Raw genomic sequence first — 27,096 nt, 5'->3', positions numbered from 1 at the left:
TGGCTGTGCATGCGTGCATCACGGCAACCTAGAAGTGGCTGAAAATAGGGCATAACAGGCTTATGTGTGCTCCTCTGATGCACGCAAGGGACAGGAACAAAACCCCGGTACGTTCAAGACGACAAAGTTTTTAATATAGAGTTGAAATCATTTTTTAAATACTTAAAAATATTGCGAACAGATTAAGACATTAGCAGGATTAATTACAAAAATGTGTAGTGATATAAAACAAATATTGACTATATGTGATAAATAATAAATAGGTTTAATTTGGAAATGCAGTAAAATAATTATAAACATCAGGAGCTGCTAAAAGAGGTGGAGGAGAGTCAAAATATGATATATGTAATAAAGGGCACAACAAGCTGCCAGTCTGGGCACATTCTATGGCTAGATCCAGCTAGATGATGAAATATTTCTGAATGTATGATGTTGATAATGTTGTGATAGCAGTGGGTTGTATTCAGCAGATCGCCAGGTAGTGCTTTGCATGAGTGAAATGCTTCTGCTTGTGCAGTGGGACTTTCTTCCCTCTCTCCCCCCCCCATGTGCCCCCTAAATCTGTTTTGGGGTTTCCTCCAACCCTCTGGAGCAACTTTGGGGACAGCAGGGTGGATGTGTCTGGGGAAGGGACAGGGGGAAGTCCCGTCATTCAAGCAGAACTAGCTGCACTTGTGTGTTTATTTAGTTCAAAGTTTCTCAAACTTGGGTCTCCAGCTGTTTTTGGACTACAGTTCCCATCATCCCTGACCACAACTGGTCCTGCTAGCTAAGGATGATGGGAGTCCAAAAGCAGCTGGAGACCCAAGTTTGAGAAACTCTGATTTAGTTGAATGCCTCCTTATTCTTACCACAACCTTTCAGATATACTGTGATTTCATTCAACCCTAGTGAAGTTTCTTGCTTTGTGGGGACCCCTGCTACTGAGAGTTAAATCAGAAGGGTTTTGGGTGTGTGTGTGAGGGAGGTTTCTTAGAAGCCAGCAGCAGCAGTTGTGCTAAATAGTGTATTCAAAAAAGACAAGAGTTTCCAGGAAGTTCTCTGACTGCTTCTCACTGTTGCTGTGTTGATAGGAAGATTCGGTACCTTGAGCCTTGGGTATAAATACTTCCTCTGGTTGACGACATGCAAAATGCTTGGGAAAGGTCGCTGCATGACATGATTTCCCTGGTGAGTCAGTGTTTTGTTTTGCATTCAACCTCTGAACTGAGCCACTTCTTCTTTTCCTTGTCACCTGCTCCTGAGTGGTTTCAGACTGGAAGTCAGACTGACAGTAATACAGAGGGATAGTCAGCCTGGATAGTCAGCCCTGCTTACCAGAAGCTGCTCTAACAGAGCTTTAGAGAAGTGCTCCTGTATATGGCAAACAGTTCTGTTTCTTCTTTCATTTTCTGCATTTAAAGTCATGCATGTGAGAGAGACTGAAATTGCTTAAATTGCTGCTGTATTATGAATTATTGTTGCTAGATCTATCGCCATGGAGAGTGATGGATAATCTTTAGCTGACTAACACTAACATTCCCAATCCGTGACCAGGGAGAAGAGTCGGTGGAAGAAGATTGGAAGAAATTTAAAGACTATTTACAGAAATATTGCAAAATTAATGAATGTTAGAATGATCTTGGATTGAAGTTAAGTGGTTTCTAGCTGTACAGGTACAAAAGAATATGGAAAAATTGGTTTTTAATACGTAAAAATTTAATGTTATAATATATCAAGATTAAAGATCAGGATTAAAAAGGAGGGAAAGGAATTGTTGGATTAACAAATTGAATTGGAATACAAAAGAGGGAGGTATGAGGAGGTCCGGGAAACAAGTAAATGTAAAAGAAGTGATGAAAAGATGGAATTGTTTTTAACTGTTTTTTCTTTTTTCTACTTTGTATTTTTTTCTCTTTATTGTTAATCTTTTTACTAATGTGATTTTTCTTCTTTTGAAACTTTAATAAATATTATTTTTAAAAAACGAACTCAAAAAAAAAAAACCACTAACACTAACATTGATAGATTTTCTCAGGCTCCTTTAATCTTGTATCATTTCTCACTGGTTTAATTCAGAATGGGTTTGTTGTCTCCATAGTGCTAAGATTACTCTGGTTTGCCCTGCATATAGATATGCTGTAGATGAAGCCGTGCTGAATTCAGATTTCGGCTTTTAGATGTGTGCAATTCAGTTCTATGTAGAAAATATACAGGTAGCTGAGTCGACCTATAAGAAAAATGCCAAATATTAGGGCACTACTTTTATTAGGCCAGCCAAAATTGCACAGTATTTTATGACATTTTTATTGGCCCAATAAAGGCATTGCCCTAATATGTATTTAGACAGGTTTGCTAGTTCAAGGGAATGGAAACTAGAGGGGAAACTGTTAGGCTGAATAAAGTGAAATCTCCCATAACGTCTGAAGCCTCCACTCAGTCCTACAACAGAAACTGCCAACACATTTTTTCAGCATGTCTTTCAGGCACTGAGGAATAGGAATTTGCTTTTGAAAAGCAGGCCTTTCTCTTCTTTAGGATTCTCACTGAACCCTGCAGAATGGATGGATAAACAGTTAAAGCACTGAGGGTCAGATAGACTGCTGCTGCATACGGTGGTACCTCGGGTTAAGTACTTAATTCGTTCCGGAGGTTTGTTCTTAAGCTGAAACTGTTCTTAACCTGAAGCACCACTTTAGCTAATGGGGCCTCCAACTGCTGCCACGTGATTTCTGTTCTCATCCTGAAGCAAAGTTCTTTACCCGAGGTACTATTTCTGGGTTAGCAGAGTCTGTAACCTGAAGCGTATGTAACCCGAGGTACCACTGTACTCTCTTTCTGCCCTGCAGCTCTTCAAGCTTCAGGCAGTCTCTGGGTCTGAATCTGGTAGCCCTCTTTCTGAACTGCTGAAACCGAAGTTGGCAACAAGAATCCAGGGGCTCCTGTGATCAGCTACCTAAACCAGGTGTGGGGAACCTTAGGGCTGCCAGATGTTGCTGCACTGCAACCCCCATCAGCCCCAGCAAGCATGACCAATGGCCAGGGATGATGGGAGTTGTAGTTCAGCGGCATATGGCAGACCTGAGGTTCCCCACACCTGGTTTAATCTGCCCATGCCAGTTTCCAGGCTTCTCTTGTGTCCTTAATAGTGAACTCTACTACTTGACTGAGAAGCAGAACCCAGGATAGAGCCATGGAGGTAGCAGGCTTGGTGCCAAGGGACAAAATAAACAGGTTGCAGCCTCCTCCTTAGTTCAGAGGGGGAGGAAACTACCATTTGCCAAGACAGTGGTATCACTCAGGTGTGGGGGTAGTTACTGCACACACACACTCTCCAGCGTTATCCACAAGTGCATGTCTTTATTTTCACTGTCATCAGCAAACAGTTGCCACTTTCCAGTGTTCGAAATCAGCCAGGTGCCAGGCGCGTTTTGCGACTGGCATGGATCAAATTGTGACCAGGTGGAGATACCTGGATGCAAGGCTGGCACTGACATCTCCATCTGGCTGGCCCCTCCAGCTTTCTTAAGAAGGTAAGCAGAAGAGGTCATTTCTTGCGTCAGTTTGCCACATTTTTCTCCAAGGAGTACATGGTTCACACCACTCTTTAGTCATTCCCTGCAATGACCCTGTGAGGTAGGTTAGGAGGCTCCAAGTGAGCTTCATGACTGAGTGCGGATTTGAACCCTGATTTCCCATGTTCTAGTCCAACACTCTAACCACTACACCCCACTGGCTCCCTAGAATCCTGCTGCTATGGGGCAGCTCTGTAAATTAAGTAGGAAAATAAATACAGTGGTACCTTGGGTTAAGTACTTAATTTGTTCTGGAGGTCCGTTCTTAACCTGAAACTGTTCTTAACCTGAAGCACCACTTTAGCTAATGGGGCCTCCCGCTGCCACCGCACGATTTCTGTTCTCATCCTGAAGCAAAGTTCTTAACCCAAGGTACTATTTCTGGGTTAGCGGAGTCTGTAACCTGAAGCGTATGTAACCTGAAGCATCTGTAACCCAAGGTACCACTGTATGGGGAAAGCAAACTATATTTTCCTTGAAGCTTGACTTAGTTTTATCCTGGGTTGTTTCATTTGATGTTTAAATGTGTTGTAAACTGCTTTGAGATTTTTATCTTTAAAACATAAAGTGATATAGAAATGAAATAAACAACAACAACAAACCCGGCCAGGGGCGGAGGTGGCACCTAGTCATACCGTTGTAGCGACCGTAATCTAGATTTAAGGTGCCATTTGGTGATTAGCTTATATTATTTGAGTTTCTAAACACTGCCTCTCTCTCTTATGGGGAAGAGAACAGTGCTGCGTTTGTGTGCTGGGTGGGAGGACACACTATTGTGGTGAGGGCAAAACCAGCAGTGACACTGGGTGGCCTTCCGCTGACAGACCTCTCACAAGGGGATAGAGTATATTTCTGGCCCAGAGCACACGGAGATGTATTGCATTTCCCCAGAGCAGTATACAGGCTCACACTCTGCCTGTCATTATGTCGGACATTTTGTCAGTAATAATAACAAAGATGATAGGTTTCTTTCTTTCTTTTTCTTGGTCCGCCTTATCCCTTATTTGAAAACCGAGTTACCAACACTTCTGGGAATCTCCTTTGATTGTGGAAATCTCGCTGCATCGTGGTTTCTCCACTATTGTACAATGACGCTGAGTCATGTCTTCCCATCACAGGGCTTGCGATTTGCAACTGATAAATATTTTGGCAGTAAAATAGTTTTGGATGTACCCAAGTGATGTGGCAGAAAACGCTTACAATGCCAATCTAAGAAAAAGGGATCTCCAAGGCTGCATTTTACCTGGTGGATCTCCACGAGGCTTGATTGTGAGTAGACCTGTATAAAATTGCCATGTAAAAATAGCAGCCGATCAAAGCATTTTAGTCAGTTAACCTTGCACAGAGTGTACTAAATTGTTCAATGTCTAGGCAGTTTAATTGCTAGCTTAAATTATGAAAATAAATCACAGTATTTATGGGCTGGTGGGTGTTAATTTGTGGCTATTTAAGTGACTAGATGTGTTTTGGTCTGAAGAACACAAGAGTAGTTTAACTAGAAAATGGGGTCAATTGCTTTGACTGAATCAAGAGATGTAAACAAATTGTTTGTCACAGTGTCATTGGCACTGAAACCCTTTTCACAGGCAGCCACTCAAATTAAAGAATAACAAACAGGGCATATACCTGCCCAATAAATGTTCTGCAACGTATATTAATTAACAGTGCTGAGTGATAAATATGTATGTACTTGGACTTTGCCACAAAGGGCTTCTTAGGTCAAGAAAACACAATCAGGTGCAAGTGTATCTTAGACAAAAGAAGTGTGATCAGTTGTAAAGAAAAAATATCTGTGAGGGCTATTAAGATAGAGACATCTCTGAAGTGTGTGTTCTTGGGACCAAAAAGCCTAAGGAGGAAAATATGGTTGTTGCCCCACTGATTCTTCTCCTCTCCCCAGAGCTTCAGAAACCAAGTGTCTGTGAATGTTGGCTACCCCTTGAGCTCTCTACCTCATCGCCTTGCATCTTCCCCCTCAGACTCCTAACCTCCTGTCAGGGAACTGCTATCAGTGCTGGAGGGAGAGAGCAAAAGCCAGAGGGATTCCAGAGAGCGTCCAGGGATCAGGAGAAGCAGCCCATCTTCTGGGGAAGAGAATCAGCGTAGCACCAGTGGAGAAGGGGGGCAGATGGGGGAGGCGGCGAGGCGGTCCCATGACTCCTTGCCTGGGACCAGCGGGGAGAGTAGGGGTCCTCCGCTGCCTACGCCCTCCTTGCGCAGAAGGCTTTCGCGCAGAGAGAGTAGGAGGAGACTAGGCGTCAAAGAGCTTCTTTGCTGGAAGAAGTTTAAGAAATGCCCACTGACGGATTCTGCCAGCGATTGAGTCAGCCACGGGTGAGTGGCTGTCCGGACAGAAAAGGTTCACTTAGGCAACCCAGCCAGGTGTTTGCACCCAGCCGGGGAGATAAGCACCGGCTTACGCACGAGCAACCCCTAGAACCATTACACGTCCGTTCCCTTTACACCACTTTTTCTACAGCCTGAGGGAACTTGAAGCACTTGCAGTCTTCCTTTAGTTAGTCTAGTGAAGTTATGGCCCATACTCAGAGAACCCTATAACATTTGAGTGTTGATAGGCGTTTTGCAGATAAGACATGCAGAACAGCATCTCTCTGCTGGTGTTCCACTCACCCTGTCTCTGGTGAGAGAGCAACTTCACTAACATGGTTTTGTAACATGTTTTACAGGAAAATCCAGATTCTGCGGACTTCTACTGCACAGCCAATACCCTCCCATCCTATCTTACCATTTAGACTGGTAAGTCAGAGGGCAAGTTAATCTTCAGTAGCACGTTTACAAAGGGAAGTCAAGCCAAACATCTGAAGGCCGATGCCAGTTGCAACCCTAACCATTTAGCTCCCATCACCTCCTCGTTCAAACAGTGTCAGAATCTTTCCTGAGGCACCTTCCTCTTCTGCGCCTGGAATTTTTATGTTGTTTTTTGACAAAATTCCCCCAAAGTTTCTGCTCTGACTGCCAATAAAATGGAGGCGTTGGAGGTCGATGACATCAGTCCGGCCTTGGAAGTGACGGAAGATTTCTTTAGCACCTTTGATGCTAAACGAGAGAATGTGCAGCCGCCAGAGGTTTATGGGGTCCAGGAAGTTCCTGAGCTGGTCGGCCACGAGGTGTTTAATAGGATTGCAGCCTGCGGAGACCTGAGGAACATCACTTTGGGGAAAACCAACCTCGTTTGGGAGCACTGCAAAAACGGACTCTTGGAAACCAAAGTGCAGACTGCAATTCCTGCCAAAGAACAGTTTGGAGTACAAAGGGGAATGGTTCCAGACAACCTCTCTTGGGTGGAACGGGGGGAGGCCTCGGCTTTTAACATCTGCCAGAGGAGGCGGGGTCGGCCCCGTTCTGTGAACGATATTATAGTGCAGAGTGAGGAAACGGCCACTTTCAAGCCAGGCCACAACCGGTCACGCTCAGACGTCAGCCACATAGACTGGGGTGTCATCTTAGCTGATGCGTCTTCACAGCAGCCGTCTAATCAAGACAATCGATGTCCTAAACTTTCATTTGCACCAACTGGATTTGAAAAGGGAGAGGACATTCAAGGGAACTCTGGTGAGTGCTTGATGCTTTGCTACACCTGGCTTCCTTCTTCTTCTTCTTTTGGTGCCTGTCTCTTAGCGAAGGCAGAAAGTGACAGGTTCGGTGAGGCAACACAATCCCAGGTTGAATTTGGAGCTGTGAACCTCGAAATTCAGTTCCCAATTCCCACCATGGGTTGCAAAGGTTGTCTCAAGCAAGTTGCCCATTTCTCAACCTTAAAAGCAGAGGAACTCAACTTGAGTTACGGTTGTAAATATAAATATTTCTGTGACACATTTGGCAGTAGAAGACTTTGATTCTGCAGCCCTTCTAAATTATGCTACCCAGCTCACGACAGTATCTGGAAGTAAGGGAGAGAATCTGGAGGATGCTCTGTTCGCTGATTCTTTCTATGAGGACAAAGGTAGTGACTTTGAATCCCAGGATGGTCAGCCTATGCAGTTCTGACACTATGGCTAATTTTTAGCACTTTAGTTTATCAAATTATTTATATTTGGCCCAAGGAGCACCACAGTGTAAGGAAAACACTGTAAATGCAATGACCTAAAATAATAAAAATTAATAAAGGTGAAAGCATTAGCAATTATAAAAAGGCCAGGATATTTGGGGGGGGGGGTTAGTACAAAGGCTACTAAAAGAAGAAATCTTACTATAGTGGGCCTGCAACTTTTGCTCATTTTACCTATGTGATCGCAACCTTATATGTGTGTGTGGGGGGGAGGGTGTTAAATAAATGGAGAGCAGGGAAAACTCACGTTACCCACTCTCCATGTATTTATTTCCCCCTGTCCCATGCACCCAGTGGATTTTCCTTGCTTACCAGGATCTGGAAGGTTGCAAGAGGTCTCTGGAATGCTCCCAGAGGTGTTCCGCTTACCAGGCCTTAGGGAAGGCTCTGGGAGTGGGGGGGGGGGTTTGTTCCTGATATTGCGTGATTTTGCCTTTGCACATGTGTCCCTAGAACTGAACCCTTGCCTAAGTGGCGGACCAACTGTATATTTTGCAACATGGAAAGGGCTACTAGGAAAGGGCGACTTGGAAAATATGTTTGGTTTTTTTAAACCAGTTTAAAAATCCAAAGTTTAGGTTGGATATGATGAGCACCTTTGAAGGGTGCTCCGTAGAACTGAACGCAGTACTCTAGGGGTGGCCTGACCAAGTCAGGCGATTCATGTAAGACAGGCCTATCAATGGAGATTAGGCATAAGAGCTAAATGGAACATCTGCATTACAAGGCAGCCTGCCACTGGGGATGGGAAGCCAATGAAGCACGGATGCCCCTCCATGCCATGTTCAAGCTTCCTCAAGGCACCTGTTCAGCCTTATATTGAAGCACTCACCTGATAGCCATGGGCAACAAGGGACCGCATACCAACATGGTGCTCTCCATCCATCCTTGGCACCCAGTGTAGAAACCAAGCAGGCTGCCTGAGGGGGAAAGTCCTTTCCTCTCTGCTCAGCAGGGATGGGGCAGTTTTGCAGGAGGCCGGAGCTCTCAGTTCCCACAGCTGCCAGTCCTAGACAGGCTAGCTGCATTTCTATCCTTCATTTGCAGGTATCTTTTGTGGGCTTCCATACAAGGCTGTGCTAGATGGATTTGGGGGCTGATTCCATCAGACAGCTCTTCTATTATTTGCAGACTAGACCACCAATACAAGATTATTTATCCGTGATAAACATCCCAGGTTTTGCTCATGCCACTTTCAAATTTTTCCTCTTCTAGTACCTGGGGAGACTATTTGAGCACAAAAGGAGAGAAATGTTGCCCTCTGTGAACAACCGTTTTTGAAACACAGTGTATGCAAAAAAGATTGTAATGAGACCTAATACAGCAAGAAAAGGGATATAATCTGTAGATAAGAGGAATCTTAGAAGGCTCTCAGCAGGTTGTTTTCTTCGCTGTTTTCTTCTTTTGGTCCTTATTTCTCAAGAAATTACTTTTTTTTAAAAAAAGGAAGGCACCCCAGATGTAGGCTATTTGGTGTGATTATCTCCTATTTTCTATGATGGGCTCTGATTCGCTCTGCCTTGATTTAATTTCCTTGTTTGGGGAAAGAGTGAAGAGAAATGCTGCTTCCATTTTAGAGGGTGGACAGAAAGCACTCAGCGGAAAGGTATTATGCAGCTTTTGTACACCAGGCAGGTGAGGTGGCAGGAGGGAACCAGAGTGAGAGATTGGGGGGGAGTGCAGCTGTGATTCCACTGTCTATGTCAGGAGCCGGCCACTTCTCAAATCAGAAGGGTCCGCTGCATTTGAATTTTAATCAAGTCGGCCACTGTCATTGTCCCAGTTTAAGTGGGAGCGGATGAAGCCAGTTCACAGGAGCTGGAGAGAAAAAGCTGGCAGAAAGACTGTCTGGCTGTGAAAGATGGGGAGGAGAGACAGCTCCTCTCTCTCTCTCTCTCTCTCTCTTTCAACAAAAGACAAGCAAGTCTCTGCTAAAGGCAGGAGGGAGGGGAAACAGTGGTGAGTGTGGCATAAAACCTGGGAGAAGCTTGGAAGAGTCACCTGTGCCTGATGGAAACGTGAACAACAGGCTTAAGTTTCACTTTGGGTCTGCGGTAGCTGCGCTGTTTCTCTTATTGGATGATTAACAGAAAGGGAAGGTAACTGTGGAATATATGCGCATGATCGGCACTACAAAGGGATCTGTGTGGCTTTCAAATACATTAATGGCTTTTGAGTTAGCGCAGAAATCCCAACGAATGTTAGGACCAGAGAGGGAAGGCAAATCAAATTGGTTTCTTCCTTATACTCTTGCCTCATCAACACTTTTTTTTTTTAAAGGCCTTTTCTTTTTCCAATTTTGATTGAATTTAATTACACCCACACACTGCCCCAGCAGTTTATGTGAAATAAAGCTCCTTTTTGGAAGCTGCGTTTTGGATGTTATGCACTCGCGTTACGGCAGGCGTGAAGATGCGTTGTTACTACACAAGCACCAAATCCGATGTGTTCTCAGCCTGGGAAGGAGACACACACATATCCAAGAAATGCAAAAGTGACAGGCACTCTCCCCAGCACCCCTGGAAGTTCTGCCATTCCTCACCAATCAGAAACTTTCTATCAATGGCAACACCCAAATGTGGAGGGAGCCGATGAACTCGCAGTGGTGGCAGTGCATCTCGAAAAACTCAACGTGCAAGGCAGTGCCATAGCACACCCCCTTTGTCTGAATTTCAACATCACAATATATCACCCACTAAACATCATGATATATTGATATATCAAAGGGTCTGAAATAAGGATGCAACAATGTAGAGGCAAACGAGGTAATGTCCTGGAAACTGCTACTACTTAGGGTTCTAAAACTGACACATTTTTACTTATCTTTAACATATTGTTACATCTGTTACTTTATAGTACAACAGGGGTAGCAGGAATCATAAGAGAAGCAATGACTGGCTTCATGGTTTTTCCCACATCACAATTTTTTACATAGCCCCCCCACACACACATCACAATTCACAGTACAATGGTACCTTGGGTTACAGACGCTTCAGGTTACAGACTCCGCTAACCCAGAAATAGTACCTCGGGTTAAGAACTTTGCTTCAGAATGAGAACAGAAATTGTGTGCTGGCACAGTGGCAGCAGGAGGCCCCATTAGCTAAAGTGGTGCTTCAGGTTAAGAACAGTTTCAGGTTAAGAACAGACCTCTGGAACGAATGAAGTTCTTAACCCGAGGTACCACTGTATATCACCATGTTGAATATTCCGAAACCGTTACCATGATGTGGGCTTCAAACCAATTTTGGGTGATGTATAGATACATTACCTAGCCCACCAGTGGCACAGCCAGCCCTTCAGACCCCCAGGCATCCCTATAGACAGGGATCAAATTCCTTTGCACTCTTTAAACCTCTGTTTTGAAGCACAACCCACAAAAGAGAAGGAAGGAGAGCCCCGTGGGAGCACACAGTCCCTGAACATGGGTGCATAGTAGGCGTTTGCAAGAGAGAAGAGGGAGTAATGCCACCGGGAGGGATTCACTTCATCCTGTGATGTCCGGTATGTGCAGGAGACGCAAGTTATGCAGAACTAAAATGGAACTCCTGTTAGGGCTCGGCGATACATCGTCCAAAACCAGTTTGAAGTCCATATTGTGATACCGGTTTCATAACTTTTGACCTGGCAATATATTGCAAATCATGATGTGTGTGTGTGTGTGTATGTGCGCGCGTGCTATGCAAAAATCACAATGTGGGGGAAACCAGCCAATACCTCTACATAGTTCCATCCTTATTTCATACATTGTGATATATCATTATATTGTGATGTTTAGCTGGTGACATATCACAATGTTGGAAAGTAGTTATCGCCCAGCCCTACTGTTCACCTCCACATAGTTCCATCATTTCAGACATTGTGATGTATCGGTATATTGCAATGTTTAGCTGGTGATATATTGCAGTACTGAAAACCAGATATCGCTCAGCCCTACCTACTCACAATGTAACCAAAGAAATTTCAGTTATTGTTTCTTCAGAGTTTCTCACCTTTATCACCTGCTATGTCACCTGTAACTGGAAGTAATGGACTCCGTTGTTCTTGCATCTGAGTTGAGTTGTAAATCTGTCATACTCTTTGCTGTTAGATTCACTTAATTTCCTGCTTTCGTTGCATTTATTTTGAGGAGTAGTTCTTAGTCTAATGAAGCCCATTGAAAGGCACCCGTGTGTCATGTAGATGGCTGCCAATAATGTTCAGATTTTTGAAATCAACTTCTGAGTTTTTACAGCTCAGTAAAAAGGAATAATTAATTGGAATTGCTAGTCTCTTATGTTACAAGTTGATTGTCCTAGTCCAGTTACCGTATATTTTGCTCTGTAAGACTCACTTTTTCCCTCCTAAAAAGTAAGGGGAAACGTGTGTGCGTCTTATGGAGTGAATGCAGGCTGCGCAGCTATCCCAGAAGCCAGAACAGCAAGAGGGATTGCTGCTTTCACTGTGCAGCGATCCCTCTTGCTGTTCTGGCTTCTGAGATTTAGAATATTTTTTTTCTTGTTTTCCTCCTCCAAAAACTAGGTGCATCTTGTGGTCTGGTGTGTCTTATAGAGCGAAAAATACGTAAGTGCTTTGACTCCCCAGTGGGCAGTAACTGACAAAGCTACAAGCCAAGTCCCTCCACTTGCAGTTTTCAGTCACCCTACTTTCATGAATGTACATCTGATTAAATCACTTGAATCATCATAACTCTGACCCAAATGTAGTGGAGCCATTTTGCAAGTTTGGGGTGCTGGTGTGGGTCCTTTTCCCAACAAAATGCAACAGACATCTTTGTTGCCATCAGAAGACTCTAAATCTGATTTTTTGACAATAGTTTCCACGTAGCCAAAGGAAACATTTCATTGATACCTCAAACCCGATTGTTTGTTCATTGTATTTGAAAACTAACTTCCAGAGTGATTTGATCAGGGCTTGCCAATCTTTTTAGGCCAATGGACCCATCTGCAAACTTGAAAAACTGTTGTGCAGACGACAATTACTCATTTATTAGATTTCTTAGTTGCCCTTCAGCGTAAGTTCCCAGGATGGGTTATCATAATAAAGAATCATATAGCTAGAGTTAGAAGAGACATAAAGGATCATCTAGTCCAACGTCCTGCAATGCAGGGATTGCAGCTAAAGAACAGCTGGCAGGTGGGTTGCCAACCTTGTTGGACCAGTGGGCACATTTCAGTTCTTTCTGTTGCTGTCTGATAACACCTGGGGAAATCTCCCTTCTCTCTTCTTCCTGTCATCTTAATTTTGCACGGGGAGGTTTGCTGGCGGTGCCATTGGTCCAACCAGAAGAGTAGAGCATGGTAAGTGGGCATGGCAGGAGAGTGAGAAGGCCCTGGCTGGGCTGCGGCACTGAGGCCCACCATTTGAGAAACTGCAGTAGAGAAGGAAGTTTAAGATATTTGTAAGGTAAAGGTAAAGGGACCCCTGACCATTAGGTCCAGTCGTGACCGACTCTGGGGTTGCAGCGCTCATCTTGCGAGGGAGCCGGCGTACAGCTTCCGGGTCATGTCGCCAGCATGACTAAGCCGCTTCTGGCGAACCAGAGAAGCGCACGGAAACGCCGTTTACCTTCCCACCGGAGCGGTACCCATTTATCTACTTGCACTTTGACGTGCTTTCAAACTGCTAGGTTGGCAGGAGCAGGGACCGAGCAAGGGGAGCTCACCCTGTTGCGGGGATTCGAACTGCCAACCTTTTGATCGGCAAGCCCTAGGCTCTGTGGTTTAACCCACAGCGCCACCTGCGTCCCTTAAAATATTTGTAGTTAACATTTATTTCAACTCTCTTCTAGAACACAAGCCGACATTCTCAAATATCCTGAAGAAAGGATACTTGGAAATTAAGAACAACCATGACAGCTATTGGCAGACATGCTGCGCAGAACTCACTCCATACAAACTGTACCTGTATTGGCTTGACAACAGTGGGAACCAGAACCTTCCTACTGTCTACCTGCTTTTGCATTTCCAAAGCATCAATGTGGAAACGAATGTGGTTGATGCAGTGCTGTTCAATAACTCGCACCTGCAGCTTAAGGCAGAGTCTCCATGGGAGGCCTTGGACTGGGGGCAGAAGCTTTGGGAAGCTGTTCATTCCTCAGTACCATCTTTCATGAGGTCCCAGGGAGATCTGGGGCGCTCGCAGAAATTAGACAACGATGAGAGCGGCATCATCCAAAATCGTGGTTTACAGAAGGAACCTACCCAATTTTTCCAGTCCGCATCGTTGACCCAAAACATCAAGGACTACCAAAACATTCTCAAATCAGGGACTCTTTACAGACTGACGCTCCAGAATAACTGGAAAGCATTCCATTTTGTACTCAGCCGGTCTCTCCTCATGGCGTTTCAGACGGGTAGGCTTGACGAAGACCCTCTGTTGAGCTACAACATTGACGTGTGCCTGTCTGTCCAGACTGATATTCTGGATGATTGTGACTCTTGCTTTCAGGTTATCTTTCCTCAAGATGTGCTTCGTCTGCGGGCAGAAACCCGTCAAAGAGCTCAGGAATGGATGGAGGCCTTGAAGTCTGCCGCCAATGCAACCAGGAGCTTGGGTCAGAATCTGCAAGTGACACTCAGAAACAAAACCCAAGGCCTGTCGTGCGGAAAAGAGCATAGGAAGATCAAACGGCAGTCGGTGACCACCAGCTTTCTGAGCATCCTGACCACCTTGTCGTTGGAAAGAGGACTGACTGCCCAAAGTTTCAAGTGTGCAGGTAAGCAAATAAATGTCGGACGTTTTGTACTTGTTCTGCCTGCCTTTACTACTTGACATGCCTTTCCAAGGTATAAGGGCTTTCTGCTGAGTTTTGCACAGCTTCCTGTTGCAATTCTATAACTTGGGCGATCTTTCTGTGTATCACTAGCTGTGCTGGCATGGTTCATGAATGCATGGGCTTGTGATGAGCTGCCAGGGCTTACAAGTCTTCTGGCACCTGGTTCTTTAAATAGGTCCTGATTTGCACCAGCAGGAATCCAAGTGGAGACTTGGGGAACAGGCTGGGCAACCTGGCTGTCTAAATAAGGTGCCTCCATAAAGGTAAAGGTAAAGGTACCCCTGCCCGTTCGGGCCAGTCTTACCAGACTCTAGGGTTGTGCGCTCATCTCACTCTATAGGCCGGGAGCCAGCGCTGTCCGCAGACACTTCCGGGTCACGTGGCCAGCGTGACAAGCTGCATCTGGCGAGCCAGCGCAGCACACGGAATGCCGTTTACCTTCCCGCTGGTAAGCGGTCCCTATTTATCTACTTGCACCCGGAGGTGCTTTCGAACTGCTAGGTTGGCAGGCGCTGGGACCGAACGACGGGAGCGCACCCCGCCGCGGGGATTCGAACCGCCGACCAAGCGATCGGCAAGTCCTAGGCGCTGAGGCTTTAACCCACAGCGCCACCCGCGTCCCTAAGGTGCCTCCATAGAGACACCTTATCTCTCCAACAGAGAAGCATGGGCCATGCTTCTCTGTTGGAGGTCTTCATCACATTGTGTTTTCATTTTGTATTTTTATGTTGCGAAACGCCCTGTGATCTTCCGATGAAGGGCAGTATTCAGATTTAATAAATAATAAAAAATTAAGCCCCACTGGGCACAGCCTATACTTATCTGTGCCTCCCCAGCCGCTGAACGGGGTCAGGAGGCTGAGAAAGGTGTTGGAAGGCATCTTGTGGTAGTAACACACCTGACTGCCGATGCCCAGGAATGCAGCAATTAGTCTTTCCAGCAGGGGGCAGTGTCAGTAAATTGTCTTTATATTTTAGGTCAGCCAACCTTGTTTTGAAAGGTTTTTTTTTATAAAAAAAATCCTTTTATTGCCATCATTCTGTTCCTGCATGTTAAGGAGAGATTTAGCTATTTGGCATTAGTAAGTTTAGGGTCAAAGCCCGGAAAAGCAACCATATTTCACGGATCTTAATTGAAAAGTGGTGTTTGGAAAGTATTTGGCTGGCGAATTGTGGGTTTCCCCTTTCTGGCAGGCTGAATTTCTTATTTAGTTACATATAGAGATCCTCTTGAAGTGAGAGACTGGTGTTCTTGTTCTGTAAATAGTAATCATTATTCTTTTTTAAAATGGAACATTTAGCTTTAAAATAAACCAGCCATTTCCTCTCCCCCTGCCTTCCTCAGTTTAGCAACATCTGGACACTTAGACTACAACTCCCATCCCATACTGACTGATGGGAGTTGTAGTCCCAAACATTTGAAGGGCACCAGTTTGGGAGAGGCTGCTCACCATGTTTGTTTCCCCTTTATTGCATCACACCCAATATTCCATTTCTGGTGACTTCTCTGCAAAAACAAAAAACCTTTACCCTCGACCCACAGTTATTACTCCTGATTGACTTTCTCCCCATTCATATTGAAAGTGGGTGGAAGATCAGCTGCCTTTGCTCCCATCTAGGAGAGCAGAAGGAGTTTAGGCAAATTCCTAGTGGAGCTTTCCCTAAGTTCTCCTATGAAGAAGGTGAGTGTGAAAGCAGGAGCATATTCGTTTATTATTAAATTGGTATACTGCCCTTCATCCAAAGATCACGGGGCGGTTCACAACATAACGATACAAAATGAGAACACAAAATAAATAATAAAACCAAGGACAAAAACAAACCCGATAGCCCTGCTCCCACAAACACTTTTAAAAAGCCATAGTATGTGAAAGAGAAACGTTCAAGCCTGGCGATTAAAGATGCATAATGAAGGTGCCAAGTGAGCCACCTTGGGGAGAGCATTCTACAAACGGAGCCACTGCAGAAAAGGCCCTTTCTCATGTTGCCACCCTCCAGACCTCTTGCGGAGGAGGCACACGAAGAAAGGCGTCAGATGATGATTGCAGGGTCTGGGTCGGTTCATATGGAGAGCAGTGGTCCTTGAGGTATTGGATATACACAGATACAGCCAGTGAAGGCAAGGCAATATGTTAGCAAATATTGAAGCTGGACACTGCTGGTTGCATCTGTGCACACAGCCCAGGTTGCTCACTAGTGTTTCAGCAGCCCCCTTGCAGCCCCTTCTCTCTCCAGTCTTACCTTTAAGATCTTTCCAGCAAGGAAACACTTTAGAGGTGATGTAGGTGGGGGCAGGTGTGTGTACGGTTCCGGTGTTTTGCCATCCAGGTCGCAGCAGAAGGTTGTAGAGAAGCCTTGTACCCTTCTTCATCTGGGGCATGGGCACATTCCGAACAGAAACTCTCCAGGGACCTCTGCATGTGCATTTGTGACCTGAGATCTCGTGAGTAGCTCAAGGCGATCCAGTAGGTTTTGTCGTTGAGCAGGGTTTTTAACCTGGGCCTTGTCTGCTCAAAATCCAGTTTTTTGTATGCAGCATTGCACTGGCAATTTATGCTAGTAGTTTCCAGCTGTGCATTGGCTGAAAGGTGCACTTTACTGTTTTTACTGAGCCATTCTGGCAGGATCCGTGCCTCAGAAAAAAACTATCAGCTGGAGAACCCTATAGAGGTTCATGCACTGTTAAAGTTAGCTGTGATTTCCTAGCTCACACCAACATTTCTCCCCAGGAAAGGTGAACTTGGGTATGGATTGAGGTGTGTGCATGCAATCTTGCAGCTCATTCTAGATGGATCACATAATCCCATGAAAAGAGCCCTGGGGTTCCCGAAGGGAAGAACAAAAAGATGCATTGTCATTATTCATTTATTTTAATTTAACGACCTAATAAATGTGTTAAAGCTAACGAGTGGAAAGGCCGTGCTGTGGAAACTGGGCTGGACCAGGCTTGTCTGCTGAAAGTCCTTGTTGAAGGTAGCCATTTGTCTTTTCCCACTTGGAAAGATGTCCGCTGTCTTAACTTTGCGGGGTGGCTGTTTAACTGAATAGGAATACTGCTGGTAATTGCATCTTGTAGGCCTCAGGCCCACCCTTCCCTTCTCTCCACCCCCCTACCCTCATCCAATTCCCCCACAGCTGCAAAAGAGGGGCAAGCTTTGTGGAGGTGGAGAAAAAAAAGTTTTGCTGCGAATTCTTCAGCCATTTAGTGCAAATTCCTGTAATTACCATCATTGTGTCCTGTCTGAATGGCACATAATACAGCAGAAGCCTTTCCTAATTGAGACCTTACAGGAGGTACAAATCCCTCCTTTGTTCAGCCTGACAAATTAGTGCCAGAAAGTGGCAGGGTCCGAGTGGGAATCAAAGAGGAGCTGCACAAAGATGAGACTTAAGGCTACAGTAATAACCCTCTCTTGTTCTTCAGGGGAGGAAAAAAGTAATGGAAAAATTAGGCTTTTTCTTTCTTTGGGGTTTTTTGTTTTGCTGTAAATTCCCTTGACATGACAGCACCTTAGGGCTGCTTTATTTATTTAGTAAAAGTGATTAAATAGTAATATGACCCATTGTCTCTCCAACTGCCCCCCAGCCGACTAAGTCCCACTGCCTTGACTAATTGATTGACAATGAACCTCTGATAGAGGAGTTTGTTGGAAAGATTTGCTGGGGATAAGGCCCCCCCCATCCTTCCCCCATTTCTTTCTTTATTTTTTCTTGTGTCAGGGATTTTGGGGGGGTGGGGGTTGGGGGGCAGAGTTGGTTTTGTTTGAATTGCACTCTACACCCCCCCCTTTTCCTACCTCCTTGTTAAAAGCTTTTGCAGCAAAAGCTTCCAGACAAACAGCTGACACTCAGAAGTGGGTAAGGAAGAATGTAGCTTTAGACAAGTTTATCTTGGGCGCCAGCTAGCATTTTTCCAACCACGGATAGAAGCCAGGGCAGCCATATCAGGCCTGGGGATGTGGCAGAAGGAGAAGAGGAAGGGGGGAAATGGATTCTCAGTGTATCAGGGTCAGGAGGGCAGATTAAAGAAACAAAAACGGAGGGGAAAAGTTTTTCCTTCAGGAACGGATGCCTTCACTCGGCCTGGGAAGAGAAAAGGTTTTACTCTGTCCATTTGCATTTAGCTCTTTCCACCAGAATAAGTGTGTCTGATTCTGTTTTGCTGTGCGGTCCTTTTCAGCACCTAGGATCTTCTCTGCATCAGTGGTCAGATCCAGATACAAACTGTCCATGGTGCTATGCCAAACGGCCAAAGAATTTCATCACCTCCAGTGTTTCAAAGGGACCATCAAGGCATCTTTCCCAGTTGTTGATTGTAACCCTGTCTTTCATGAATTAGTTTATCTTAAAACCCTTTTTTATTAATTCAGCAATGTTGTTTTGGGGGGTTGCTTTTGTGTTTTGTTTTGTTTTGTTTTGGTGGCAGGGTATCCTTTGAATACGAAGAAAAAAGATTTGCCCTTGCCTATGTTATGCATTAAACTAAGGAATGTAGTCAAATTGTTTAGGAGATACTGAAGCCATTGTGCGCCGTGCTCCTAATCTCCTTTACTCAGAAGGAAGTCCACTGGGGTAGCCTCCTACTAAACTTCCAATAAGATTGCAGCCCTAATAGTGTGATCCTGTGCATATCCTATTGAGTTTACTGGGACCTGCTTCTAGGTAACGGTCCAGAGTATTGCAGCCTAAGCCTTGCAATAGGAAATGGGTATATATGCTTAGCTCAGGCAGGGGTCCCATTATAGTTTGCGCTGTATAAACATATTAAGGAAGCTTGTTCCCACCCTGTTTTGTTTATGGCAACCTCATCCTATGGACCCAATTGTTACATAGTTCATTTACTATTTTTACATGGCTTTTCTTATTGCTCAAGTGTTAGGATGCTAAATGCCTCTGTCGGCATCCTGTAAACTTCCGATTCCCATGCACACATTGCAATAGCAAAGACTTAAGGAGGAAGTCAAGCAGCTGTAAGAGAAAGGCGAATAATTCCAGGGTAGGGAGAATGAGGGCAAATGTCTGCTACAAACCCAGATATGGCGCTTGGAATCATAATCATAATTTATATAATGTGTTAGAGATTTCAAACAACTTCATATATGTTATTTAAGTATGGTAAACTTCATTGTGTGTGACTGTTCATGGCTGACATGAGGACTGAACCAGGGGTTTCGCTGCCTTATTATTTCATTTGTATCCCACCTTTTCTCCAAGATGGCATTTGTGGTTTTCCCCCACCCAACAACCCCATGAGATAAGTTAAAATGAGAGGCTGTGAGTGGGCCAACGTCACCAAATGAGCTTTGCAGCTGCATTTTAAGTTTTGGTCTCTTTGATCCTAGTCTAGGGGTAGGAAGCCACTTTCATCTGATGGGCTGGATCAGAAAGCAGTCAACCCTCTGCATGCCACATTTAACAAAGTCACTCACATGAAGGAAGGCTGGTCAGAAATTGCCTTATGGGCCCATGAGCCAGAGATACCCTGTCATTGTCCTGGTCTTGACTGGCACTCTTGGCCACTATGTTTCACCAGACCTCAAAATAAAGTGAGATTGTTTGCATGTGTTCAGTTCATATGCATGAAGGTGTGTGGGTTTTTTTGCCTTCAGAATGCTCTGGTGCAGTGCCATTTTCCACGCTCGACCAGTCATGCCATCATTCTTGCATATTAGGGGCATTTGAAAATCTTCCGATAGGTCTGGAATTGTGTATAATGCATGCACATGTAGCCCACAAACTTGCTGCCACAATTTTACTGTTATTATCACAGTATGTTTCCTGCAATGTGCAAATTTGCGGCTGATGGAAGCAGTGGTTCAGCGCTCCGGGGCTTTTGGTCATGGTGAGGTCCTATCTAATGAAAGATTAAAAAGAAAAAGAAAAACGGAATGTTCCTCATCCTTGGACATAAAACCCTTCTGGATCAGATCTTTTGTGCACCCATGTTTGTTTGTGGTGGTGGCCAACCAGAATCTTCCAAGGAGCCCACAAGCAGGGTGCATGAAATCAACATGTCTTTCCAACTTGCCTCTCCCTCCCCTTGGAAGCAACTGGTATTCAGCGAAATCGGAGTTGTCATTTAGCTAGATCAGCTAGTAGCAACCATGTAAGAGAATGAAAGTTTACTGCCCCCCCTTCTCCCCCAACCTTATATTGACCACAACATTAATGTCTCACATTGAATATAACTTATCTGTAGAAAGGACTTGGCGATCTGAAAACAGAAACGATGTATGTACTTTTGTAAACCCCCCCCCAAATCTTTAATTAAAAACCCCCAATAAGAATGCCCTTCCATGAATTTGGCTAATCCCTTTTCAGAGCCTTCTAAACTGGTGCCATTAGCAGATTCCATATGTTAATGATACTGTGTGTGAGAAAGCTCTTCTTTTCGCTGCCCTGACTCCTCTGCAGGTCTGTTTCAAGCAAGGGGTGTATAACTTTTATTAAATAAATAAATAAATAAATAGAGGAGAAAAACCCTTCCCTGCTTTGAATCCAGGCAAAACCCTTTCTCCCACATTTCAGACAAGGGTGTGAGAAATTCATTGCTTGGGGAACGGTTGGCTCCCCATTCCCGTCCTTATTCCTCACCTTGCCAAAGAGCAGGTCCACTCAGCTCTTGAAACATGCTATTCCCCAGTCCTTGCATCGTCTTTATTGCTTCTAACAGTGTGTGTGTGGGGGGGTGAGACGTGTTTGCAGGTGTGCAATGTGCCGCATTGTTGTACTTGGTGGTTTTGCGATGCTGAGATTGTGAAATCCAAGCAATAAAAAGTCAGCCAGTTTCAAGGGTGAAGGTTTCTCCTGCAGCATATTCACCTTTGCGAGATAACCAGTGTAGTATTTCACTCAGGTTTTATTGGCTTAGATTTTGAGGTTTGCAAACATACCAAAGGGCAGGATTTTAAAATTTTTATTTAAAAATGGTTTGCCTTGTTAAAGGCTGATGCAACTTGGCCAGCAATAAGAGAGACCCCTGGAGACCTTCTGTTATTTATTTTTATTACGACATATGTATTCCACCTCTCCTTCCACTGCCCGTGATATGAGGGGGAGGCTGGGGAAAGGAGAATGGGATTGGGAAAAGGCAGAACCTTTCTGTGTGTAACACTGCAGGCCTGTATGTACCAGGGCATTGTACAAGCTATTTATTAGCATTCAGATTCTTGCTGCCGTGGTCCATTATGTGCACTGTCAGCTGTTTTGTGTCTGGTGTGGTAGGCCAGGTTGCACAGGCAAAGAAGGCCTGTTGAATTTTTCAAGCGCTTGAAAGCTTTCCTACCCAGTTGCTAGGTAAAGGTAAAGGGAACCCTGACCATTAGGTCCAGTTGTGACCGACTCTGGGGTTACACGCTCATCTCGCTCTATAGGCCGAGGGAGCCGGCGTTTGTCCGCAGACAGCTTCCGGGTCATGTGGCCAGCATGACTAAGCCGCTTCTGGCGAACCAGAGCAGCACACGGAAACGCCGTTTACCTTCCCGCCAAAGCGGTCCCTATTTATCTACTTGCACATGATGTGCTTTCGAACTGCTAGGTTGGCAGGAGCAGGGACCGAGCAACAGGAGCTCCCCCCGTCACGGGGATTCAAACCTCTGACCTTCTGATCGGCAAGTCCTAGGCTCTGTGGTTTAACCCACAGCGCCACCCGCGTCCCTACCCAGTTGCTAGACTTCTGCAATTGTGCCAAATGAACATGCACAAAGCACAGAATTGTTCACAGCATAAATGAAGCCCTCTACCTCTCTCGTCTGCCGGACAGTGAGGGTGGTCTGCAGACCATCTCATTCTCCTCTTCCAGAGCAGGACCACAACTGTAATTACCGAGAAATGAGCAGGAGAGGTACCGTGTGCTTTCTCCGATGGCCTTCCTGAGCAGCACACACAGAAAAACCCGCAAATACTGTCTGTTGACATAAACTGGTCACCAGAGCCTTGTGCAAAGGTCTTCAGGCTGCCAACAATTTATGTTGTGAAGCCTGCAGAGAAGATGACCTAGCAAGATGGCACATAGGGTCATGGACAGACTGCTTGCATATGTGTGTTGCAACAGGGTCTTATCTGAGAGCACATTGTGCTTGCCTCCCCCCCCCCCTTAGGGCTGCCACCTGATTAAAGAAACCATAGCCAACGGATCCTAAAGATCTGAATTTGTTTGCACTTTTGAATCTGTTGAAGTTTGAAAAGCCAAGCGTGAGGAATATGGAATATATTTTTTAACCCAGGCTCCCGGAGCAGCTCAGAAAGCTCAGTGTGTTAAAGACAGTCTCTTTCCCCAGGCATGCAATTCTCAAAGACAATGACGCACAAGGAATTCTGAAGAGCAAATATTTTCTCTGGTTTTCGGTAGTGCCTGCTGTGACATGCGCGCAGGTGTCATCTTAGAAGAGGTGTTCCTCCTCCTCGTCCTCGCGCACGTGGCAGAATGCTTCCTCAAAGGTGATACCAGCTGACCATGGATTTTCTAGGCAAAGATATCTTCCTTGGGAGCCTTCCTCTGAGGTGTGGTGCGTGGCAGCCAGGGAGAGGGCCCTTCTTTCTCCTCAAGTTTGCCTGGTGCCTACTTTATCTTTTCAGGCTTTCAGCACCATGCTCCTTTTCCTCCTGCCCGTTCTATCGGCTGTTGTTATTGCTGTTGTTGTAATAAAAGGTAAAGGGACCCCTGACCATTAGGTCCAGTCGTGACCGACTCTGAGGTTGCAGCGCTCCTCTTGCTTTACTGGCCGAGGGAGCCGGCATACAGTTTCCAGGTCATGTGGCCAGCATGATTAAGCCACTTCTGGTGAACCAGAGCAGCGCACGGAAACGCCGTTTACCTTCCCGCCGGAGCGGTACCTATTTATCTACTTGCACTTTGAGGTGCTTTCAAACTGCTAGGTTGGCAGGAGCAGGGACCGAGCAATGGGAGCTCACCCCGTCGCGGGGATTTGAACCGCCGACCTTCCGATAGGCAAGCCCTAGGCTCTGTGGTTTAACCCATGGCGCCACCCGCATCCTAAAACATACAACACCATGTACAAAGGAATCATAGAACTGGAGAGTTGGAAGACCCTGAAAAGGAGGTGTTGGGAGCAAAACAGAATCGTGCTCTTGAGACCAAAAAGGTTCCCCACCCCTGTCTTAGTAATCAATAACCAATATTATGTTGTACGTCTGATGCCATAAAAATTCCTGTATGGATTTGAACAGAGTGCTGCTGCTTGCTGATTCAACAGAGGTGCCCTTGCAAGTTAAAATGGGCCACTTGCATCCCTAAAAATCCTGTACTGAGGGTGGGGGCGAGTGTGGAAAGGGATACCCAATAGCATTTCATTCCAGTAAATGTAATGGTGTTAATAAGAAGGGGGGGGGGGTTGAAGTCTAAGAAAAGAATGGCATTGTAAGCCTTAGAATCCAGACTCTATGCAACAGAGGTACTCAACCTTGTGGTGTATCACTGCTCCCGCCTCTTTCTTTCCCTTCTTTATTTTTTGCAAATAGCTTAATTGGTGTCTGCCACTGAGATACATTTGTCACCGTGCATCACTTTGAACCTCCTAACATCAAAGGAATCGACTGCTTTCATAACTTGATTTGAAGGGGTTGTAGAAATAACGGTCCTCGTAAAATAAAACATGCGACAGGCACAAGGCGAGGGATGTTGAACAGTTTCAACACAGTTGGGGCAGGGAGAACGCCGCAACCTCAGCGGTCGTGTCTAATGGGACGGGAAGACCCTGTACTGTTATTTGCAGCTCTCGCTCTTCCTTAAGTTTGTCGTTTTGCAATTCACTTGGCTACACAGGGCTGTTTGTGTGCATTCTGCTGTGTGACCCAGGTCAAAAATGTGTTGTCAAGGAAATGGAGGGCAAGTACAAATCAAGTGGAAAGCGAATGGCTTTGCTGCGTGAAAACAGGTTTAGCAGCAATCGCTTCCTTGGGAGAGGTCATAGAGCAAAGAGGAGGAATAGAGACTTCTAGAGGAAGGGAGCAACAGGAAAAAGCTGCCTTCTTCAGGATTGCATATGTGTAGAGGAGGGCTGACCGGTACCTGGCAGAGAACTTTGACTTCTGGGATTTCCAGCTTTTTATTTTAAGATTCATGTTTCTAGCCCTCGTGGTTTCTAGTCTGAAAATGTTCAGGCAATTTCTGTGAATGAAGCTTTTATGGCTGTTTGGCTTCCTGTTGTCAACTTTTCCCAGTCAGGTTCCTCACAGAATATTTTTCCCCTTGCTATATACTCTGCAGCCACGTTGATGGTTACTCCAAAGTTTTAAAAAATATGGAAGAAACGAGAAGCGGGCTCGGAATCAAGCATTCAATTTCACGTCATCACTGAATCTGAGATCAGAGTTTGAATTTATCAAAACAATTGAATCTCCAGGATGCACCATTTGAACACTTTTCTTGGTTCAAAGGAGTAAACTTTGGCGAGGCACACCCTGAAGCAGAAGTTGATAGGCTTGAATAGATGCTAAATTGAACCAATTAACTCCTCCCATGCTATATATTAGGAACATTGGAAGCTGCCATTTACTGAGCGAGACCACTGATTGATCTTGACTCGGTATTGTCTCCATGGACCAGAAACAACCCTTCGGCGTTTCAGATAAGCCCCACCTGGAGATGCCTAGAATTTAATCTGGGACCTTCTGCATGGGCTGTATGAGCGAGCTATGTACATTCTCCTTCCTATATTGGGCATATTCACCTGGACTTTACAGATGAGCAAAATCTGTGCATCCTGACTTTCACGGCAGATCGTTCAGGGCTTCCATGAAACCTTCTTTTGTGGACACATGTAATCAGTGCCTGAGCCAAAAAATCTCCTCTCTGCTAACAATCCCTCACCTCCAAATCTGTGTGACTTGCTATCAGCTTGAGCATTCTAAGAGCACATCGTTTCAAAGCAAGCCCAATGTTCTTAGAATCATAGAATTGTAAGAAGGGTGCTTTTGAGAAGCTGGAAAGTGATGGACCGGGCTTCTTCACACACCCTAACCCATTCCACAAAGCAGGCTGCCAAGCAAATGGTGTTACCACGGTCATCAGGAAGAACAGCCAATACAGTACAGTGGTACCTCGGGTTAAGTACTTAATTCGTTCCGGAGGTCCATTCTTAACCTGAAACTTTTCTTAACTTGAAGCACCACTTTAGCTAATGGGGCCTCCTGCTGCTGCTGCTGCTGCTGCTGCACCGCCGCTGCGCGATTTCTGTTCTTATCCTGAAGCAAAGTTCTTAACCTGAAGCACTATTTCTGGGTTAGTGGAGTCTGTAACCTGAAGCGTATGTAACCCGAGGTACCACTATCTCTTTAGGAGACCCACTTTGGTTCTGGGCTTCCAGTTGCTAAGCTGTTCAGTGGTACCTCGGGTTACATACGCTTCAGGTTACAGACTCCACTATCTCAGAAATAGTACCTTGGGTTAAGAACTTTGCTTCAGGATGAGAACAGAAATGGCGCGGTGGCAGCACGGCAGCAGCGGGAGGCCCCATTAGCTAAAGTGGTGCTTCAGGTTAAGAACAGTTTCAGATTAAGAATGGACCTCCGGAACGAATTAAGTATGTAACCAGAGGTACCACTGTAATATGAAACTGGGCTTGTACACGGATTCCTGAAACTATTTCATAGCATATGAGGACATGTTAGAGATTTGTGTGGTTCAGAATCTTATACAGTCGTACCTTGGAAGTCAAACGGAATCTGTTCCAGAAGTCCGTTCGACTTCCAAAACGTTCGTAAAACAAAGCGAGGCTTCCTATTGGCTGCAGGTTTGCGACATTTGGGAGCCAAAACGTTCAGGGAACTACGCTGTTCGCCTTCCAAGGTACGACTGTATTTTGTAATAGGATAGCATGGAATGTCACACAAGCAGTTATCAAAAACGCCTCATTCTCTTATTCCGGTAATATTTATTTAGAGCTGTAATTGTTCTGTTTTGAAAGGTAATTATATATTCTGTGTTCGCTCTCTTACTAAAACACAGCAGCGTGTAGTTATGGAGATTTCCTTCCAATACTGCTAAGAGTCCTGCGTTTTTTAAAGCTGTTTTTTTCCTCCCCCCCCCCCCCTTATTGGCAGGTTGTCAGCGGTCCATAGGCCTCTCCAATGGCAAAGCCAAGGTGTGCAGTTACAGCGGGTGGTACTACTGCAGCATGTGTCACGTGGACGACAGCTTTCTAATTCCTGCTCGGCTGGTTCATAACTGGGACACTTCAAAATACAAGGTAGGACATGAAGGAATCCCTTCTCCTGCCCTTAGTGACAAATGCCCATATGAACAGTTGCGCTGAGTGCGAAACCGGGGGGGGGAGCCATCTTCCTCATCCCCAAGAAAGCCCCTGGAATCCACACAACCTCGTGACATAGCATGTTCCCATCAGGCACTCTGTCCCCCGTGAGGAGGGAATAGTGCTGAGGGTACAGCCTTGTCACCACTTGGCAAACCTTTCTTTTTCTGTAGAAATGAGTTGGGGGAAGAGAGGGAATAAACAAACAAACAAACAAACAAACAAATAAATTTATACCCTGCCCATCTGGCTGGGTTTCCCCAGCCATTCTAGGCGGCTTCCAACAAAACACTAAAATACAATAACCTATCAAGCATTAAAAGCTTCCCTAAACAGGGCTGCCTTCAGATGTCTTCTAAAAGTTTGGTAGTTATTTTCCTCTTTGACATTTGGTGGGAGGGTGTTCCACAGGGTGGGTGCCACT

The 27,096-nt window shown here is 45.3% G+C and overlaps 1 protein-coding gene across 4 annotated transcripts in view; it reads left to right on the top strand.

Moving 5' to 3' along the window:
• The window catches only part of PLEKHM3 (pleckstrin homology domain containing M3), an 83,969-nt gene that overhangs the window by 3,939 nt on the left and 52,934 nt on the right, over positions 1 to 27,096 (top strand). Inside the window, exons 2-6 of one of the 4 annotated variants that reach the window (XM_081016747.1) lie at positions 3,359 to 3,512; positions 4,673 to 4,823; positions 6,242 to 7,127; positions 13,415 to 14,341; positions 26,464 to 26,609. In XM_081016747.1, the coding sequence (XP_080872873.1) occupies positions 6,539 to 7,127; positions 13,415 to 14,341; positions 26,464 to 26,609 (1,662 nt within the window). In that variant the 5' untranslated portion in view covers positions 3,359 to 3,512; positions 4,673 to 4,823; positions 6,242 to 6,538. Of the gene's footprint in view, positions 1 to 905; positions 1,171 to 3,358; positions 3,513 to 4,672; positions 4,824 to 6,241; positions 7,128 to 13,414; positions 14,342 to 26,463; positions 26,610 to 27,096 lie in introns of those variants that run through there. The other 3 variants (XM_081016748.1, XM_081016745.1, XM_081016746.1) reach the window with 3 other exon arrangements.

Source organism: Podarcis pityusensis (assembly GCF_964106645.2).
Source record: "Podarcis pityusensis genome assembly, chromosome: 1".
NCBI lineage: Eukaryota > Metazoa > Chordata > Lepidosauria > Squamata > Lacertidae > Podarcis > Podarcis pityusensis.
Note: the sequence above shows the minus strand (reverse complement) of the source record. Positions and strands in the feature narration are given on the sequence as shown.